General features: G+C 32.7%; 2 protein-coding genes across 2 annotated transcripts; both read right to left on the bottom strand.

Moving 5' to 3' along the window:
- Positions 1-665: 665 nt before the first annotated feature.
- On the bottom strand, positions 666-15,421 carry LOC144837370 (uncharacterized). The gene is made up of 4 exons (XM_078692443.1): positions 14,422-15,421; positions 6,056-6,928; positions 2,809-5,611; positions 666-2,620 (listed from the first exon to the last, which is right to left on the bottom strand). Exons 1-4 carry the CDS (start codon positions 15,419-15,421, stop codon positions 2,554-2,556), a joined length of 4,743 nt encoding a protein of 1,580 aa, XP_078548569.1. The 3' UTR covers positions 666-2,553.
- Positions 15,422-17,141: 1,720 nt separating this feature from the next.
- LOC144837829 (uncharacterized) lies at positions 17,142-19,988 on the bottom strand. Its single transcript, XM_078693103.1, has 4 exons — positions 19,877-19,988; positions 18,957-19,685; positions 18,677-18,739; positions 17,142-18,349 (listed from the first exon to the last, which is right to left on the bottom strand). Exons 2-4 carry the CDS (start codon positions 19,651-19,653, stop codon positions 17,850-17,852), a joined length of 1,260 nt encoding a protein of 419 aa, XP_078549229.1. The 5' UTR covers positions 19,654-19,685; positions 19,877-19,988; the 3' UTR covers positions 17,142-17,849.
- Positions 19,989-20,628: the final 640 nt, after the last annotated feature.

The raw sequence follows: 20,628 nt of genomic DNA, 5'->3' as shown, positions 1-20,628 counted from the left end.
TGTTCTGTCAAATGTTTAGAGGTCATCATGACCATCTAAATCGTAAAAATATCGATTTTCACCTCTTTCGTTAGGTCTAATAGTGTAGCATATTCATTCGAGCGCATCTTGCTTGTTTACTATTGCACAATTCTTTCTGTCTTATTTTAACATGCTATTAAATACTGATGTTTTTGTAATTTATCTTTACAGACCTAATAAAAGCCCCAACAGAATAACTGCTTTTTCGTCAAACAAAGGCATGCAAACTGTAAGTATAAATGTCAATGTTTTGTTTGCAAATTGTAGAACTGCTGTTCATATTCATTTTGAAAACTTGCACTGTTTTTAGTAGCGTGCAACGTGACTCTACAGCTCACTATGTCGGTCGGTCGGTCGGTTGGTCGGTCGGTTGGTCGGTAAACACTAACTTGAGCACGCCACAGCTATGTATATGACCTTGTTTAGTGTAGTTATCGATTTAATTGGACGCGGACAGCAACAACAGAGAATGGAACCTCTTTTTTGCGGCTACGTCAAATCAGACAAAGAGTGTTATACCTGGAAATTGTGTGTATTACCAGGGACGAGTTTTCACTCTGGTATTACACGCTCAGTTGGATGTGGTACAAGCTGCGTCACCAGTTCCAAAGTGTGTATAATTTACGACATAATAGACAACCATAATAATTACAAAACATTTATTTCCAAAAAGAGTACATAAAAAGAATTAAAATGTTCAATTATATCATGAACCTACGATTATCTTCATCTGGTCCGTAAGTTATATTTCCGAAGTGTTTATAATTTTTAAGCCATGTTGTTTTTTGTAAACTCACATTAGTTCACATTCTCAAATTAAGTGGTGGAATTTCAGTCTTAATCTACTAAACATTACTTAATTCATGCAGGATTTTTAAAATGGATTTTCTACTAATTATCTTTAATTTTCCGTTCCTAACCAAAATACGACTAGCAACCTGGGTCCTGGGTGATATTTATGTGCCCATTTCTAGAATTGTCTGATGAGTCTTTATGTTGGTAAAACACAAAGGCCAGACTTTTAACCCACCTCAGTCTCGCTTCATGCCCGCTCAGATTATTTAGGTATTATACAGTAAGATATAATAATTAGACTAAGCTCAATCGTGTGTTTAGGTATGTGGATGCTATTTATCAAATAATAATGAGTCCGGGTGGTATTGTCCAGGGGGTAGTTTTCCTAGACCCTTATGAAACTAGAGTATAGATCAATAATTATTTTAATGTATGATCAATATATTTTTTGTCTTTTTTTTGTTGGTTGGGAAATTAACTAAATTAACAGGCATTCCAATTTATTTATAACATTAATTAATTATTAAGAAACTGCGGATCACCTAATTTTTGGTGACGAGTTTTAGTTCTGGTTTTTCATCATTAAATGCCTTACAATTAAATAATAAATAAATAATGTAAATTCATGATTGCATTATGAACAACATTACAACAACATGATTATTAACAAATATAAATTCAATAATTAGTTAAAATATTAAGTATTTCTTCAGATGTAGCCTTTTGTACAATATTATGCCCAACTACAACAGTATAATACTAACCACTTGTGTCTATCTTTGCCATCGTAATTAAAAGAAATTCAGTATGTAACCAAATACAAGGTAAGCTTCATATAATAACACACTACATTATTACAATCCTCATGTATTCAAAGTTATTTCATGGGGAAAACATATTAATCATATAACAAGTTGAATACTGTACTTTGTACACTATAAGATGAAAGGCATATATCGTAATGTCAACTAATAAAACAATATAATACAATTACAGTAAACTTTTTTGAACGGAATGAATATAAGTCATTATGTCGTAAGTTTATTAACCTATTCATTTTCAGAAGAAATAAAAAAAAATAAAAGGGGTAGGCCTACAGTCAAAGAAAGAACATTTAAAGAAAGATAACATAAGTATACAATTCCAAATAAGTCATGATTCAACCTTTTGATATTTATTTGATCATCACCATGCCTTGATCCCCTCTCATTGTTTTGAAGTAGTTTTATCGTATGTTATTTAAATCATAATCAATGCATCATTTTTAAACAAAAGATCATAAATAAAATAATGTTTTGTCCGGAAGTAAAGACATTACATTAGAATGACATTAGAAATTTATGAATCAATTCAAAGATTAGGTCTAAACTATAAAACACGTAAAGATGAAATAATGTTTTAACTTCAAGGGTTTTATGTTAATGTTCAGTTGAAGAGCCACTGCGTAGTGTATAGGTAAGTTTGGTAACCTTTCGTCCAAATTGAGATCGTGCGGAAATACAACAACCGTTAATCAAATATGTTACGAATAATTTATATTATACAGTATTTAAGGAAAAGGACCATTATTCTTGTGACAATACTGATGTAACGGGAAACTAATCAGATGACGTTGATTGACCCATTGCTAAGCCCATGTATACTGTAAACTTGTTTAAGCAATAAGCTTACATCATTAAACAAACTTTTTGTAAATATCTGGACTTTCCACATGTTACCATAAAGATTGCTGTCGTCTTAGCAGAGCTGAATCTTTTTTAAGTTTTCAATCACAATACCAGGTGGAATACACTCTCCAGAATATCTATGTAAAACAGTAAACAACGTTAATATTTATTTATTCATGTTTCAGATACTAGGTTCATTTTGTTTGTTTTGCTGTTGTTTTAATTGTCTCTTGTGAGGCGCCATCCTCTTTCAGCAATATGATGCAAAAATTATAAAAAATGATTGCTTATTGGGAAAAAATTCTTTAAAGAAAATATGACCTACCTAAAAGTATTCAGATTCGGATGATTTTCGCAGGCCACTGCTACTTGCTGTAGTCCATCCTTGGGCATCCATAAACTGACTACTTGAAGAATTTCAAGAGATTCGATTCTTTCTAGCATCTTTACAACTGCGTTGCATGTATCAGTTGTAATCGTACATTCTTTTTTAATTTCCTCCAGCTTATCTTCGTCTCTTTTACCACACAGGCTTAAAATCTTCAGATACGGCATTTCGATGAGATTTTCCGCGGCACAGCTAACCATCAAGTCACAGCTGTTGGTCATGTCTGTTATCTTTAACTCCACCAACTGACGACACTGGCTGGCTGTCCCAACAATTCGATTTGCCTCTGAATCAGACATCCATTGTAGTGGAAGCGTAATCAGTTTTAATGCTTTCATATTCTGTATTCCTTGGGAAAATGAATCACTAGCTGCGTCGTATAGTTGATATAGAGAAAGCTTTTCCATCTTTTGAACTTCATGTAAAGTCTGCGATAATGTAACCATTCCTTGTTCGGTAACAGGACTGTAACTAACATTCAAGTTTGTCAATTTTCTTATGTACTTGAAACTTTCCGCTAGAAACCCGATTCCGTCTCCAAGTGGATTGTCTTTGAGGATCAATTCCTTTAAGTTGTGAGTCTGTTCCAAAAATGTTGCAACAGTTCTGCATATCTCAGGTCCAACGTTGGCACTTGAAAGGTTGATAACAGTGAGCGTTGACTTTCGTAAAGCATTTGGTAAAACGTCAGCCATGGTACTTATATCAAATCCAAGAATTGTAATCTTTTCAAGGTTTACATTCTGGAGTGAACTTACAACTGTTTTGATGTCCGTGGCGTCTCCTTTGTATTTGCTGGTAACTTGAGACATTTTCATACCAGATAAACACTGATAATCTGGAACAGGCTCCTGAAAGGCTGGAGGTAGCGTTTCTTCCATCTGACACTCTCGTAATTTCTGACTGAGCTCTGCTGTAGGCATTTCCGAATACTTTCTGATAAATTCGTCTTCTTCGTCGTCTGGGAACATTTCCCACAAAGTACTCTTCTCTTTTTTCGTCTCAAGGCGGATGTTTATCAATTCCACTTTGTCGATATTTAGGTGTACATACCTTGGTGGGTCTTCTTGAGCCTCGCTATATTTGAGAAGATAACCAAGTGAGTTCGCGGTTGAAGAAGAGAAGTTACTAAATCGAATGTGTCTTTGTTTAAATATTAGAGCCATAACATCATTAAGAGAACCATGACATTGACTTTCATGGTAACAGCGTACAACTAATTCTAAATATGTTTGAAACCGCATACTTTCCTCAAATGAAAGTTTGCCTGCCACATAGCTATCACTATTAACAGACAATTCTTTTTTAAAAATCTTGTGTAAGTGGGTTAAAACCAATTTGGCAACATCTATGTGTTCACCACTCAAGAACAAAAGAAGCATCTCAAATTGGAAAGCATCTTTGACGGTAGTTATTCTATCCAAGTATGACTGAAATTCTTCAGGTTTACGGCGTGCCAGTTTAGCAGCATACATTGCTGCACACTTTTCTTGCGCAGTTTTATGGAAGAATAAAAATTCAACCGCTGGCTTCATGCTTTCTTCTAGCTTTTCTATTATTGGGAAGTAAGAGTCATCGTCATCAGTGTCTTTGTCTTCTTGTTCTTTGTGTGGCACATTCCCTGACATGTCTCTCGTTAGTAATCCAATCTTACATGAAACTAAAACAACCTTATTTGATGTAGTTCCTTCCATTTCTGCACTAGCATTAAAGTCACATTCTCTAAACGTGAGGGTCATATTATTAAATAAACCATCCAGTCCAACGCGGCCAATGATTTCAACATCTTTTTCCAAATATTTAGTTAGTTGTTCCTTGTTTTCGCTAGATTTGTTCAAGTGGGTCATAATCATGTGTTCTAACAGTTTTTGATATAGTTCACTCAATGTTTCTGGAAGTTTCATTGGTGCGTTGACTTTCCATAACCAGCAAAGGATCATAGTCATCATTGGCAAGGTTGCAATACCGGTGATTAGGCCATTGTCGTGTAAGTACCTTATTAGAGCCTTTCCACTGTCAGGGTCTTCATGAAAAAACTTGTCGACATACAGTCCTATGTTTTGTGTCGAAAACCCGTGTATCTCACAATGTAAGTAGATACCTCTATATTCCTTCAACGCGTCAACCTTCCATGGCCGCGATGTTACCACCACAACACTTGATCTCTGATGTTCGTTTGTTAGAAGCTTCACGATTTCTCCTTTTCCTTGGCTTTCATTACTCTGTGGTTTGTATTCATCACATGCATCAAGTAGTACGGCTACTTCACCTGGATTCTCCTTGACAAACTGATTCAGCAGATCTTTATACTTACAATACTCTTGTGTAAGAATACGATGCTTAAACAGAGCGTCAACAACATTTTCATCTCGAGATATCTTCTGCATACTGAGAGCTACTACAAGCTTAAAACGTTTTATTGGTGAATTGCTGTTTTCATTTGCCCAGTCATAAGCCATTTTATTAATAAGAGTTGACTTGCCAATCCCAGCTCTACCATAACATAATACCCTAGTTATCGGATCACCAATGTGTGTGAAAATGTCATGGTAAGATTTTAAAGGAATTTTATGTTGTATGCCGGGTTTAAGTAGATCTACAAATAATGTTATGTCTGTAAACAATGTGTCCATTGTGACAATTTTGGAAGGATCCCATGGTAGTAACTGAATCTGGTTCCTGGTTTGACGATAATTCTGTTTAACAGCATTGAAGCAAAGTTGAAGAGCGTCGCCTCTTTCTGTATAGATAAAATATTAGATAAGATATTTAGCTACAAAAACAAACCTTAATATAGATCTTTGAAATAATTCTGTTTCCATCTGGTTTTTTTTATGTAAATACATTATTAAAGATAACCAATAGATTATGTATACTGCATAGCATCAAGCAACGCTACTCCCATCAACAACTAACAACTAGTCATTGCCAGAATACTAGTATTATCTAGATCGAAACGTTGCACGTACGTAATTTATTGGCATATCTTTAAAAATGTATATATCTACCTTAACATCGGCGCTTGTGGAGAAGGGAAATGAGAAAATTGCAACTAGTTTATTCCATTATTCTTATTCCTTGTTATTTCATTATTCTTAATAATTTTGTAAAACGGGAAAGACCTTATCCATAGTCTGTAAAAGTAAGTATCGTTACAAATGCAACAAAGGAATAATATACTAACCCTTAAGAAAGTTTCCTTGCATTCTCATCATAAACTCATCAGTTAGATGTTTGACAACAGATTGTGTTTTTGTTTGTTGCATTATTTCTAGTTTTGTTTCGGATAATGTACTTCGAACGTCTTCGTTTTCCCCGCTATTTTGAACTCTACGTCCACCTGATGTTGTTCTGGTAGCTACTTTGATATCTAATCCTGGTAGCTGGTCGTCTAGAGCTAGGTCTACTGTGACTGTGGGATTTCTTTCTTTAATTTGTGAATGTAATACAGTTTCCTTCAGTTTTTCCCTAAGCTTTTTGATTTCGTCAATGATCTTCTGTTGTTCAGTTTCCCTAATAATCTTAGAAGCATACGGTTTAATCTCATTTTCGTTCACTCCTAATACTTGCAGGATAGCTGATAAACGATCCAATTCTTCCTTAAAATCAGCTTCTGTAATATGAGGGTGCGGCTTGTGTCCTAGGAAATTTCTGAAGTTCTTGAGGTGAATCACGTTCGCTAATTTGGGATTATCAAGCTTAGCTTCCCAATCAGTCTTAGAGTCCTCGATTTTTTTAAATCCACAAAGATGCCTTATCATCTTGCATAATAAAGTTATATCAAGTTTGTTTATATCAGCTTCTCCTTCAGATGGGAACAGCAATTTGCGTTGTGTTTCGTGTAACCCTTTTAATTTGTTGTTAAAATTATTTTCATTTGCTTTCATAAATGTGTGAAATGTTTTCGGTTGTAGGCCATTATGTTTAAGAAAAAACTTTCTCATTGCCTCTGTACCTTTCTCAGTTACCAAACACCATAATCGGCAATAGTTTTCGGTTTCATTATCAAAAGGTTTACTTTCCATGCTTTTTGAAAGCTGGTGGCCAATTTTGGAATCTGTTGATAAATGAAGAAGAAAAAAGTAGAAAGACAAGTCCAAGATGTCTATTCTTTCTGTCTCAACACCATCGTGTTTCTCTTTGGGATTGCTGGAGAACGAAATTAAATCCTTGCCATCCTAAATTCGTCGATAAGTCAAATTATGGTTACAACCGCCAACAGTATGGAATGATACTAAACCCTCTTTATATTCCGACCACCAAGCTATATTTTAAAATATCAATATCACAGCTGAAAAACAAAGTCCAGGTAGCTGGAAGATGAATACGTCATTTTTACAAGATGATTTAAAAAAAATATTAGAAGAATGAAAATGTAAACGTTAAACATACACGACAATATGTCCCATAGATTGACATGGGACATACTTAAAATAATAATAACAGAATTTGCAAGAACATGTGGTAAACATAAAGCAAGAGAAAACAGAAAAAGATCCTTAGACAAAAATGTTTCAATATGTACAGTATTTGATCTAAAAAAGTTAATCTTGAGCTAGAATTGATATATGCTAATGAGGCAAAGTATACAAATAATGAATGTTTATGAGAGGAGTGATACAAATAATGGCATGAGGTGAATAATGAAAGGTTGTATTTTCCCGAGTCGACAGCAGCCGAGTGGAAATATAACGTTTCATCATCTATATATAAATTATGGTTAATTCTGACATAGGCGAGCACTGCACCCTCAAGAAAACTATGTTAACAATGTTTTTTTGCTTCCTTATATCAATACAAATCAATTTTTTGCTGTTGGCCGAAAAATAAAATTGGGATGCTTAGTCGGTACAGGAGCCAAATCGTCAATATGGTCAATGTTGGTTGGTCTCTACTTGGTGTATTGGAATATTTTGTGCCAAACTACTCAGAAGACCAATATTTCTATTCACTCTAATAGGAAACTTTTGCCAAAAGTGGACGGAAACACCTTTTCTGACCACTGGTCAAGAAATTGGCCATATGAATATCGCAGCAACCACTGGTCAGACAGTGGTCTCAAATTACTCGCAAAGTATATGTTTATATTTGTTCTAATGTAATAAAAATCATAAAACTGTCAATAAACCCATCATTTTGACCTTTGCTATATAGCCGGCACAAACATTTTTGGCTTAGAGCACACTTTTCATATCTCAGAAATTGTTGGGCGGTTAATAGGTTAACTGTCAAAATAAGGTGTTTTTAAAACATTTTGTGTATTTCTGTTGTATTGTTTTGCAAGTAATTTGAGACTAAAATTATAACTTTCTGACTAGTGGTTGCTGAGATATTGGAATGGTTATTTTCTTGACCAATGGTCAAAAATAAAGTTTTTTGTCATTTTTGTGAAAAGTTGTTCATTAAAGTAAATAGAAATATGTATACATATACTTTGCGAGTAATTTGAGACCACAATTATCACTTTCTGACCAGTGGGTGCTGAGATATTCATAATGGTCAATCTCTATCAACTACGACGTTAACCTCGTGCGCCATAAATTGGCAATATACTGTAATGCAAATGTATATTAATATGCGTATTTTAAATCCACTTATATTAATAAATCGTCTTTATGTTCATACTCGTCACCATATTTCTGTGGGTTGCCATTAATATAGTTTTCGTAATCACTATCAATTGTGTCATGCAGGATTTTTAAAATGGATTTTCTACTAATTATCTTTAATTTTCCGTTCCCATCCAAAATACGACTAGCAACCCGAGTCCTGGGTAATATTGATGTGCCCATTTCTGGAATTGTCTAATGAGTCTTTATGGCAAAATACAAAGGCTAGACCTTCAACCCACCTCAGTCTCGCTTTATGCCCGCTCAGATTATTTAGGTATTATAAGATATAATAATTAGACTAATCTCAATCGTGTGTTTAGGTTTGTGGATGCTATTTATCCGAGTGCAATTCTAAATATCGTATCCAGCCCTAACCGAAGTGGTACTTAGGTGTAAATAAAATATACAAAATAATCATTATTAACGGCTGACAATACCATATTTACCATTAAAAGTCAACATAAAGTTACCTAATAATCCAATCTTTCCTTTTCTGAAATTGCTTCTACCCCCAATTGGACGTTTATCGTTTCTACATCAAAGAACCTTAAATTCCGTATCAGGACAAAGAGAATTTTTTTTAGTAGGCCATCCCTGATCCTTCTCGCTAATTTCCCTTCCCGCAAAAAGCAATAATGTTTTATCCTATTATGAAACTCCAAAATAATTAATCAAAAATCAAATACCGGTCTTTTTGTTATTATTAACACTTACCAAATCACTTTTGGTCTTATTTCACCGCAACAAAAAACGTTATAAACGTCGTATTATGTCTATTCTGTGTTTACACGAACTCTACCAATATGGCGCTTCGAAGGACTAAATACGTCATAATTCGTTGACTATAAATGGTGTGACCCAATGAATGTAAGAGTTCTTTATTTGTTATCTATAATTAGAAACATTACGTTATATCAAAATTTCCAAATTCAAATCCTTAATTGTGCGTATCACCTATTGTGTTTTATGTTCGTGACCTTTCTTTCTTCCCAAATTTTCTTTGTATTATGCATTGTATTTTGTTCGTCGTAGTTCTTTACAGCGGTAAAAGCAGTATAAATCTCACTCGGCCAGTACTGTATACTGTGTTATGTAAATGTTTTATAATATAGTCTCGTCACTTAACTACGCACGATGTTGTGAAACTCTATGATTTATCTAAAACAAAATGTCCTATGCCTACCACAATACGTAGGTTACGTGCGATAGGCCTATGGTAAAAATCAATTTCTAATCAATTCAGATTTTAGACCACCGTGATTCAGACTATGTTGAAAATTTTCACCAAAAAAAATTGTTTTTGTTCTTCATACCCTGAATGTGAAATAACGACTTATGTGCAAGACGAAAATGCGCTGAAAATTGGCAATGCAAATAAATCCACTATAGTTAGCTTCTCGCAATAAAACGTCACCCCTTATTGTTTACGTATGGAAGGTATGAGTTTTAGCTATGAATTCATGAACAATTTTGACCTATATCGAATGTTCGGAGGTCATGACCATTTAATTGTTAGATCTTAATCTCTTATGATGCCTAGTTCAGCATATTCATAACGCATCATCTTGTGTTGGATTAATCATTATTGTTTCAAATGTATTGTTTCAAAATTCTTTCTGTCTTATGTTAACATGCCATTGTATACTTGTAATACTTATGTATGTTTTGTTTTCAACATCTCCTCTTATTACATAGAGTAATAACAGGAGCGTTCGCCTTGAGTCCAATCAGAATACCTGCTCTCATTTTGTCGAACAAGGCATACAACACAGTAAGTATAAATCTCCATATTTTGTAATATATAACAATTAATTGTAAAACTACTGTTCAAGTTGATGTTGATGTTGAACCTTAAACTATTTTGATAGTAGTTACTTAGAGTTGACAACACAGAAAGCAGTAACAGAGAAAACATTTAACCGGAGCACTATTGCCTCTTTTTTTTACACAGATACTCAAATCAGACAAAGCCTGTTTTAAATACAGTTTATGTGGAAATATTATATATGCCTATTTTATTATTTTATATTTAACATACAGTTTCATTTCACGCGGTTGCATGTCGTACAGTGCCGCGTCGCCAGTTTGCAAACGTATAGGCCTACTATGACACAAAAAACAACAATCGTATTTCAACACATTTATTCCCAACGTTCGCTAATTCGGAATTATCAAGCATAACTTCCCAATCTTTTTCAGATTCATTGATATCATTAAATCCGCAAAGATGTCTTATCAACTTGCATAATAATTTCACATCAAGTTGGTTTATATCAGCTTCTCCTTCTTTCGATGGGAATAACAATTTGAGTTGTTTATTTTGCTTTTTGCCCCCCTTTTCAACGTTTCGATAATTTCCTTTTTATTTCTTTTCATATAACCGTGAAATGTGTGCGGTTGTAGGCCATTAGGTGCATGTTTAAGGAAAAATCTGTCTCATTGCCTTTGTGCCTTCCTCAAATAGCAAACAGCAAATTCGGTAATAGTTCTCTGTTTCCTGATTAAAAGGGCTACTTGCCATGGTTTCTAAAAGCTGATTGAAGGGATGCCGGTTAATAGTTATTCACAATAGCTATAATTATTAATCAATTTGATTAATCTTTATTTTCTATGTTTTTGGAGGACAATATATCTTTAAGGGCTGATAATACCATTTTCCATTGATGCTTTTCAATACAAAGGTGCCTATCAATATTCTAATCTTTCATTTTTTAAATGACCCTCATACTTGCTGTGGAAGCTATTTAGTAGTTTTCTACCAGTATGAGCCACTACATCCTACAGTTTAATTAAGAACTATTCGACTGATTAGTATATTAGAAAAATAATTTGTTTAATTTAATTTTATTCATTTCGACAGTATAAAATTTGTTATACTTGGTATACAAACATTGTAAATACAACATTTATCTCAAATGAAATCAAATAATTTAAAGGAGTAAAATGAACTTACAGTCAGTGTATCTTTGTAATATTAAAGTTACCATCCGCATGCAAAGCAAATAAGGTTCAGATATTTTTATTCAGAGCATACACCCATTCGTTGATTTGTAGAATGTTTAGTTCCACCAGCACGAGCCACTCCTTGCCGAATGCCACAAACGAATGATCGGCTGAGTATTTCAAACCAATGCGTCACTATTGAATTTGATATGTTTAATTGTTATGCTTACAATTCCAAATATCTACATAATGATGATTTTACAGCTAAATGCACACTTTCTTCAACATCTAAAAATAGCAATACTGGTTTTTACTGGTTTTATTCAATAAACTAGTGTGTAATCCTATGTCAATACAATCCATTTGGTGATTGGACCGATTTATATATATAGTATAATATATAAATAATTTGTTTAATTTAATTTTATTCATTTCGACAGTATAGAATTTGTTATACTTTATTTGGTATACAAAAAATCTCAAATGAAATCAATTAATTTAAAGGAGTCAAATGAATACTTACAGTCAGTGTATCTTTGTAATATTAGGCCTAAAGTTACCATCTGCATGCAAAGCAAATACGGTTCATGTATTTCACTCTACAGGTCACTATGTCGGTCACTATGTCGGTCGGTCGGTTGGTAAACACTAACTTGAGCACGCGACTGCAGCCGTGTATATGGCCTTGTTATTCAGAGAATACACCCATTTGTTGATTTGTAGAATGTTTAGTTCTACCAGCACAAGCCACTCCTTGCCGAATGCCACAAACGAATGATCGGCTGAGTATTTCAAACCAATGCGTCACTATTGAATTTGATATGTTTAATTGTTATGCTTACAATTTCAAATATCTACATAATGATGGTTTTACAGCTAAATGCACACTTTCTTCAACATGTAAAAATAGCAATACTGGCTTTTACTGGTTTTATTCAATATTTTACTAATTCATTCAAAGGAAATTATACTTGTATATTATTTATTGTAATATTTCCATTTGTTTAAAAGCATACACTACATAAAGTTAGTATAAATCTCAATATTGTGTTGTAAAACTACTCTTGATCTAATGATTTGATAGTGACGTTCACAATACGAACAGCAGAAACACCAACAGAGAAAATAGTCAAAATGAATCCAAAACAATATTTTTTTTATCTTATGTGGGTTCATCCCACTTTTATTTCCATACAAATGTTCTCTTTACATATATTTTTCACTATACACTATAGGCTACATATTATTATATTAACAATGTTTGTTTAATCATCTGTTTACATATACTGTTTTAAAGAGTTTTATTAATTTGTTTACATATTATCACATTGATTACATAGTTTCCTCTTTTTATACATATTATCTGTAACACATTTCCATTAAAAAGCTAATTTTTTTCGTATATAGTTGTTCTTGTTTTATTTCATCTACCATATTTTCATTTAACAATGCATATTTTCTGTTATACTCATTACTTACTAAATATTTACTATTAACATAATATTTTTGTTCTTATTTCCAACAGATTATCCTTTTTTGCATCTATAACTCATTAAATTTTCATTTAACTTTTTTACTTTCTTCTCTTATGTGGGTTCATTCCACTTTTTATTTTTTTTTTACTTATTTTCTTTAAAAACTATTTCCATATATTATTTTGTTTATACATACATCATCATTTAACCACATTGATTACATAGTTTCCCTTTTTTATATATATTATCTATAACACATTTTCATTAACAAGCTTATTTTGTCTTACATAGTTGTTTTTGTTTTTTTCATCTACATGCATATTTATTTCATACAATCATAATACTTTTATGTTTAATAAATCCATCCCATGGGTTTGTCCCATTTTATTTTTCTTTGGATTTATCTATGCAAACATATTTTCATTTAACAACACATATTCTCTGTTATACTAATAACTTACTAACTTTTTACTGTTAACATAATATTTTTCTCATCCTTTAACATTGATCTTTTTGATCTTTAAATGTTTACAAAATTTATTTCCAACAGATTATCCTTTTTTGCATCTACAGTATAACCCATCAAATTTTCATTTAACTTTTTTTTTCTTATGTGGGTTCATTCCATTTTTATTTTCTTTTTTTACTTATTTTCTTTAAAAAATATTTTCATATATTATTTTGTTTATACATACATTTTACATGGTTTTACATTTTTTGTCGAGTTAATTTGGATATTTTTGTAGAGTCATTTTCATATTTTCTTGAATTGGAAAGAGCCTTTCTCGAAACTTCAAAGTATGTTTAAATGTATCGATTATATGCCTACAGTAAGGATTAGGTATGGTGTAACTTATTGTAAAAAAAGAACATACAATGTACTCATCTTAAATGTCATTAGGCCTACTGTCGTTTTAAATTATTTATTTATTAGCCAAATAATGTTCTGGTATAGGCCTATGAAAGTTCTTCGAATATCTTTATTTCGCAGTTAATGTCTCGCTTCCTTGCCTCGAATTCTTCCTATGTACCGACATTATTAGGCAATGTAATCATAATGCTTCATCTTGCTCGTGATTTTTGTGGTAGGTTGGTTGACGTCATCGGTTATTTTTCCGCCAACTTAATTCTGCCCTCCTAGTTGTGCGCTTGGTCTGGTTTGATTGAATTAGTATTTGTGTTTTCCGACGTTGAAAAGCTAACTTATTATACAGCACGCGTCGCACACCTTTGCCATGTGGCACGTCCTATCATACACTGTAATACAAATCAAGATACATACAATAAATGCAAATGCTAACATTTTCTGTAAACCAAAGTATACCTAAAAGTAGTAGACGTACATGTCTCGGGTCAATTTTGATACTACACTTACTGAACTGATATTTTTTTTTAGAAACAAGAAAAACTCCCGCCACACCCCACCCACCACCTTCGTAAGTAAAGGAATGATCAATGCAAATGACCAACTACGACAGAATGATATTAGGGAAGAATGAGATTGTAATTGAGATACTAACCACTGTGAGTATCCTTTGTGTCTTTCTTCATCTCTACATCTGATTGAAAATTCCGAACTGTTTGATGTTTAAATGATTGTAATTTTTCTTCAAACAGTTGGTCATTACAACTTATAGGTTCAGTACGATACCAATCAATGTCTTGTTCGCTGACTCCTAATGCTTGCAGGATATCTGATAAACGATTCCATTTTGTCTCAAAATCATCGTCACTAATAAAATAGTGATGAGCGTGTGCTAGATTATTTCTGATGGTTTTTAGATCATTAATATTTTTGAAGCAAACTTTCATCAAAATACATAATAAATTATCATCGAGTTTGTTTATATCAGGTTCTTTCAACTGTAATAGTAACAGTTCCTTCTTTTTTCCCTTCATTTTATCCAACAATATAGTTTTATTTTTTTCTATAAATCTGGGTAATGGGTCCGGTTGAGATGTCAGAATAAACTTTTTCATTGCCTCTTTACTTTCCTCATCTAGGTTTTTAAAATCATCATCAGGTACAAACAGATTAGTTATCAATAAATGTAATAAAGTAATATCAACTTTTTTTATATCCGGTTCTTCCCACGGAAATAACAAATTGTATTGTTCATGGCCTAGCTTTTTTCTACCTTTCATTTTATCCAATTCATTTTTATTTTTTTTTATAAATTTTGAAAATGAGTCCGGTTGAGATGAAAGAAGAAACTGTTTCATTGCCTCTATACTTTCTTTAACTGGTTCTTTGGCATCAGCTCCTACGCAAAACATTTTTATCAAAATATCTAATGTATACCTGTCAAGTTTGTTTATATCAGAATCTTTCGGTGTAAATAATACATTGTACTGTTCCTTCGATAGCTTCTTTTTATTCAATCTATTTTTATTTTTTTCTATAAATTTGGCAAAGTTCGGTTGATATCGAAGGAAAAACTGTCTCAATGCGTCAGTCCCTTTCTCAACAACCAACCAATAGATTCGCACAAAGTTTTCGTTTTGCTTATTCCAAGCCATGGTTTGGTTTGTGAAACCTGGTGATTAATGAATCTTGATCCTAATCCTCACCAATATTGATCAACAAATCAAATACAAGCGTTATAAATATTAATTATCACTTACCAAATTAGCTTTTGGCTTTATTTCACCTAAATAAAGGACGTGATAAACAAATATATTAGACTATATACCTGTTTCATACGTAGGTCCTACACCAATATGGCGTTCCGATAGATGACTAGCATATAATACGTTTTTCAATCGTGACATGCGTATTACTGTTCGCATCATTGTGTTTTAGTATCCTTCCCACAATTCCTATGTATTGTGTTATATATAATTATTTAGATAATTTATTAATGTTAATCTGGATCTATGTTTAAAGAAGCTTACCATTCATTATTTAAATAAGAAGCCTATTTGTTAGAAGATTACCATGCTGCTGTTAGGGAACGAAACGTTAACTTTAACGCTATTTCCCAACATGCAGCGGACAAGCTCCGCCCACTTTGTAAAAAATCGATCTGAGCGTGCGCAAGCATTACGAAAAACTTTAGTTACGTGCGTCGAGAATCTTATTTCTGAAAAATAGCGTCAACAAAAATGATAACCGAAGGGTATCGAAATCATTAAAAATCTGCAAAATATTTAAGAATACAAATTGTAAATTTAATTAAGCCAAACAATAAGAATCATCGCAATATGCTACAGTATATATCACCCAATATGCATGATTTAAACTTGCCTAGCTGAGCCTAGTCTAAGCCTAATGTATTTGTTTGATTTGTTTTTATTTTATACGAGTGGTAGGCCTATATGTTGCGTGCACGAGACAGTGTTGCGTTCTACGGTCCTGTCGAAGCACGAAATCAAAACGTTAACAAGTTTACATTAACGCAGCTGGTCGCTGAACTACCGTTAAAGTTAACGTTTACGTACTCCTGCGAAAGCGTTTATTGCTGTTTATCATTACTTTAGGAAAAAATGTTTTAGTATTATTAATACATAATAATTATCACTTGGTTAGGTTAAGCATAATTTATGTTTGGGTCTTTGTTCTGGTTTCTAGTGAGAAAAGTTCTAACTAGGGCCCATGCTAATAATGATTGTAATTTTCTTATTCATACTTATACTTTGTACTTATTATTCTCGTTATACCATATTATTATTGAAATAAACGTTCAAAAATTGAATTAAATTGAATATGCATTGTAGGCCTATTTTAATAGTTCGTCGCAGGCAAAAGCTGTAAAATCAGTACTTCAGTTACTTCAGTGACCAATATAATGTATAGATATACAGTATCTGCTTCAGGCATGTTGAACAAAATACTTGGCAATATACTGTAATCCAAATTTACCAATGTAAATATGTATGTATTTTAATTCCACTATAGCTCATCAGAATAAAATGTGGTCCCTTGTTGTCTACGCATGGAAGTAATTATTCTATAGTAGATATGAATCCATGCATGATTTTGACCTGTTGAATGTTGTTCTCTTTTCCGCATACCTATTCATTCGGAATTCAAGTTGCATATCTGTTCAATTATTCATTATTTAATATTCAGATTTATTGTTGTAATTTTGTAAAAATAAAAAAACAAACAAAATGATTTCTAAAATCTTGAAATAATTTCAAAAACTCTGGTATAATATAAATAAAGGACATAAGTTTATATTGAGGTATTTATTGCAGAAATACATCAACTTGTACCAAACAGAAGGCATTCAATGACTGGACAATTCTTAGTACAAAGTTAAAATGTTAAAATGTTAAAAACACGATAAAATATCTTTTTTTAAATATTAAGATTAAAAATATAAGCTGCAATTACGACCTTTGATAGATTTATCATTCATCTTATTATATCAGTAATAACGGGAACAGCGAAGTGTTTCCACCGTGTAGTTTTACAATAGGGTACATTAACAGTTTAAACTCTGACAATGGTTATGATATGGAGGTAGATGTCACAAAAAAAATGGAAAACACTATTGCCTCAGTTAATCAACTTAAATTGTCTCTTCTTGGGGTAATACAGAGGGTAATACATACATTAAGTCATTATCCTAACCATCATATATAATTAACACCATAACTAGCTATATTAGCTCTCTTTCAATCCGTATTGCATACTTGCATGATAAACATTTTTAACAATGAAAACAGAAAAAGATAATGGCTTAAATATACATTTTTTATTGATAATTGATCAATTGGTGTTTGGATATTTGTTTGTTTTCAGGAAAGTTATTTTTTGCTTAATAACGTAACCATCACAAGTGTGTTAATTAAAAACACTATTTTATGCTTTTAGTTTATGCTTGTAAAATTTCAACTACCATAACTAATGTTTTAAATACTTTTTAAAAATATTACAGTCCAATGTTTGTATGCATATTAAACTACAGATAAACAACCACAAAGTCAAATCTATTGATTTTTATCTTTTCAACACTTCCTTAATCTCTTCCATTTTGTTTTCACTTAGCAACCCTCGTGGTTCAAAATCCAAAATCAGACTCCAGCTGTCTGTATAATCCTCCAGGTCAGGGAAGTTATATCTTCCATCAAGAGTTTTGATTTCCGAGTCACTAAGTTTTTTACCAAGATTAAAAATCTCTTTTGTATGTGCTGACAATGATACTACTTCACGCTCTCTGATATTATCGAAAGCACGAAGCTTTATTTTGGTAGTTGAAATAAAACCAAATTGTTCAGTTAATTTTATTGTGTCGTATAAGAGAGACAGATTTGTTTGACTCAATAGCTCACGTTCAACTAAAAGAGCTAGCAGTTTGGTTGTAGTGGTAACCCTTTTTAGTGCTTCGTTATTGGGAAAATACTGTAATAATAAAACTTGTAGCCTGTTCAGGAGTTTACGTCTGTCAAACCATTGTGCGAAATCCTTAATCAACTGCCTAAAATCGTCCATAGAGAGATCTATATGGATGAAGAAGAGCAAGTGTTTAATGTTATGTAATAAATTAGTACAGTAAAATTAACAGAGTTAATTGTTAATTGTTGAAATCATAATTGTTGTTAAGATTAAGAACATTAATTCATGAACACCGCAATAATTGTATATATCTATAATCAATTCTTTAGAATACACCACCATATGCATATAGCAAAAACTACCGACTCCTATTATTTCATTATTACTGACATTATTCTTTGTGTTGATCTGTCCATGTGTTCACCAATTCTTTGTCAATATCATCCTGACATAATCATTCATATCATAATCTGTATCTTTTTGTAACTTACTTTCACTTGGTAGGCTCTGTTCATTGAATGGCGTCCCATCATTTTCATCCGCCTCTCTGCTGCCTAAAGAGAACAAAATGAGATGGGTGATAAAACTGAAAGAAGTTGAATTTAGTTACTCTGAACGGTTGACAGCGAGGAGAGACTCACGCTGTCAAAAGATTATTGTGAGGGCGCCCCGCAATATATTTTCAAACTAAGGTGTGCCATTATTCACTTTAACATGTACAGAGACAATATCTTTTTGCGAATTGTAAGGTCAGACAGAATGAATATTTACCACTGAGAAATTTATTTTCCTCCGTGTCTTCTAGTCTCATCAATGTATTACTTAGATCATGTTGGTTTTGCTCCACTATCTCTAATCTTTCGTCCATGCCGTCAACCATTTCTTCCACGTCTCCAACTCTTTCTTCCAGATCTTCTAGAACCTGTTGGATTTTTGTGATGATCATTTCTCGGTCATTTTCATTAATATTCTTATTAGCATAGTCATCAATCACAACTCGGTTGACTCCCAATGCTTCCAGAATAACTGATAAACGGCTCCATTCACGGACAAACTCAGCTAGATTTATACGATAGCCATTGTTGTGGGCCTGATCATTTCTGATGTTTTTGAGGTCAGTAACCTTTTTCAATTCATCTTTATCACATACGCAAAGATTACTTATCAAAATGTTTAATAAAGTCATATCCAGTTCGTTTATATTAGCTTCTCCTTCTTCTGGTGGGAATAACAATTCACTTTGTGATTTGTATAGATTTTTTTGGCGTTTGTCTTTTTTTAATGTTCGGATAAATTCATTTTTCTTTTGTTTTATGAATACGTGAAATTGATTTGGTGGTAGGGGTTGGCCATCATCAGAGACATGTGTAAGAAAAAACTGTCTCATTGCCTCCGTACCCGCCTCAAACAGCAAACAACAAAGTCGGTAATAGTTCTCGGTTTCCTTATCATAAGGCTTACTTGCCATGGTTTCTGAAAACGGCTAGCCAATTTAGCAAACTGTTGATAAATGAAGATGCCAGTTAATAACTGCAGTGTGGTAGGTTATCGTCTGCATACAAAATACCTGTACTTTAGTCTTTACGACGTAGCCTATACTGTATCCAGACAAAGAGCAATTTTAGTAGGCTCTATATTTCCTATCCCTAATCCCCTCAACAAAATATCACTTGTTAATAATGAACACTTACCAATTCACTTTGATATTTTCCCCCAAATTCGGGAATCACACGTTCACCACCAATATGGCGCTTCTATCGATGTATTGTAGCTCAATCCATTCACTATTGTATGCAACTCACTGACTGTAATACAATTGACTATATAATGAGGTTTTTTTGATAGGCTATAAATAGAAACATTACGTTATATTAAAATTTCCAATTCGTATATGACTCATATGACGCTACACATGCTCAGAAAACAATTATGACCTAAGTGATTAAGTAAGCAAAGGTTGTTCACCAACCACCAAAAGCATGTGGAAATAGTGCATTTAACCCTTTCTGGCTTCTCAATTTCCCTGTTCACACAATATTGGTATATTAAAGTGATTTCGACGGCGTAGAACAGCAACCTGTACTATATGGCTCTTTTTCACAGCTACGTACGCACCAATTGATTGTTTACAGTTTCAAAGATCGCGAATGTGTATACACACAAAAAAACATTCATAATTTCAAAACATTTATTGCAAAACGAATAGAATACAGTAGTTCACACTCTCTAAATCAAATTCACCATATTTGGTTTTGAAATTTAAATATTCTTTCTCAAAACTTAAACAAATATATGGATTATAGCATGCCTAAAGGTTTAAGTATTAAACACAATACTTGTTATTGTTAATAGTAATTATTATATCAAAGTATATATAGTGAAGGTTCTTCTGAATGTAATTATTATCAAGCTAAAATTAAGTACTGTTTATATTAATACATAT

The sequence above is a fragment of the Antedon bifida genome, chromosome 3 (genome assembly GCF_963402885.1).
Source record: "Antedon bifida chromosome 3, ecAntBifi1.1, whole genome shotgun sequence".
NCBI classification, from domain to species: domain Eukaryota; kingdom Metazoa; phylum Echinodermata; class Crinoidea; order Comatulida; family Antedonidae; genus Antedon; species Antedon bifida.
Note: the sequence above shows the minus strand (reverse complement) of the source record. Positions and strands in the feature narration are given on the sequence as shown.

Excerpts from the sequence above, each read along its gene's own strand:
- LOC144837370 (XM_078692443.1), bottom strand. The coding sequence starts at position 15,421 with ATGGCTTGGAATAAGCAAAACGAAAACTTTGTGCGAATCTATTGGTTG. Across the intron at positions 5,612-6,055 it reads GCAAGGAAACTTTCTTAAGG|AAAGAGGCGACGCTCTTCAA; the intron begins GTTAGTATATTA and ends TTATCTATACAG. Across the intron at positions 2,621-2,808 it reads CCGAATCTGAATACTTTTAG|ATATTCTGGAGAGTGTATTC; the intron begins GTAGGTCATATT and ends TGTTTTACATAG.
- LOC144837829 (XM_078693103.1), bottom strand. The coding sequence starts at position 19,653 with ATGGCAAGTAAGCCTTATGATAAGGAAACCGAGAACTATTACCGACTT. Across the intron at positions 18,740-18,956 it reads GGAAAATAAATTTCTCAGTG|GCAGCAGAGAGGCGGATGAA; the intron begins GTAAATATTCAT and ends TGTTCTCTTTAG. Across the intron at positions 18,350-18,676 it reads ACAGAGCCTACCAAGTGAAA|ATCTCTCTATGGACGATTTT; the intron begins GTAAGTTACAAA and ends TCATCCATATAG.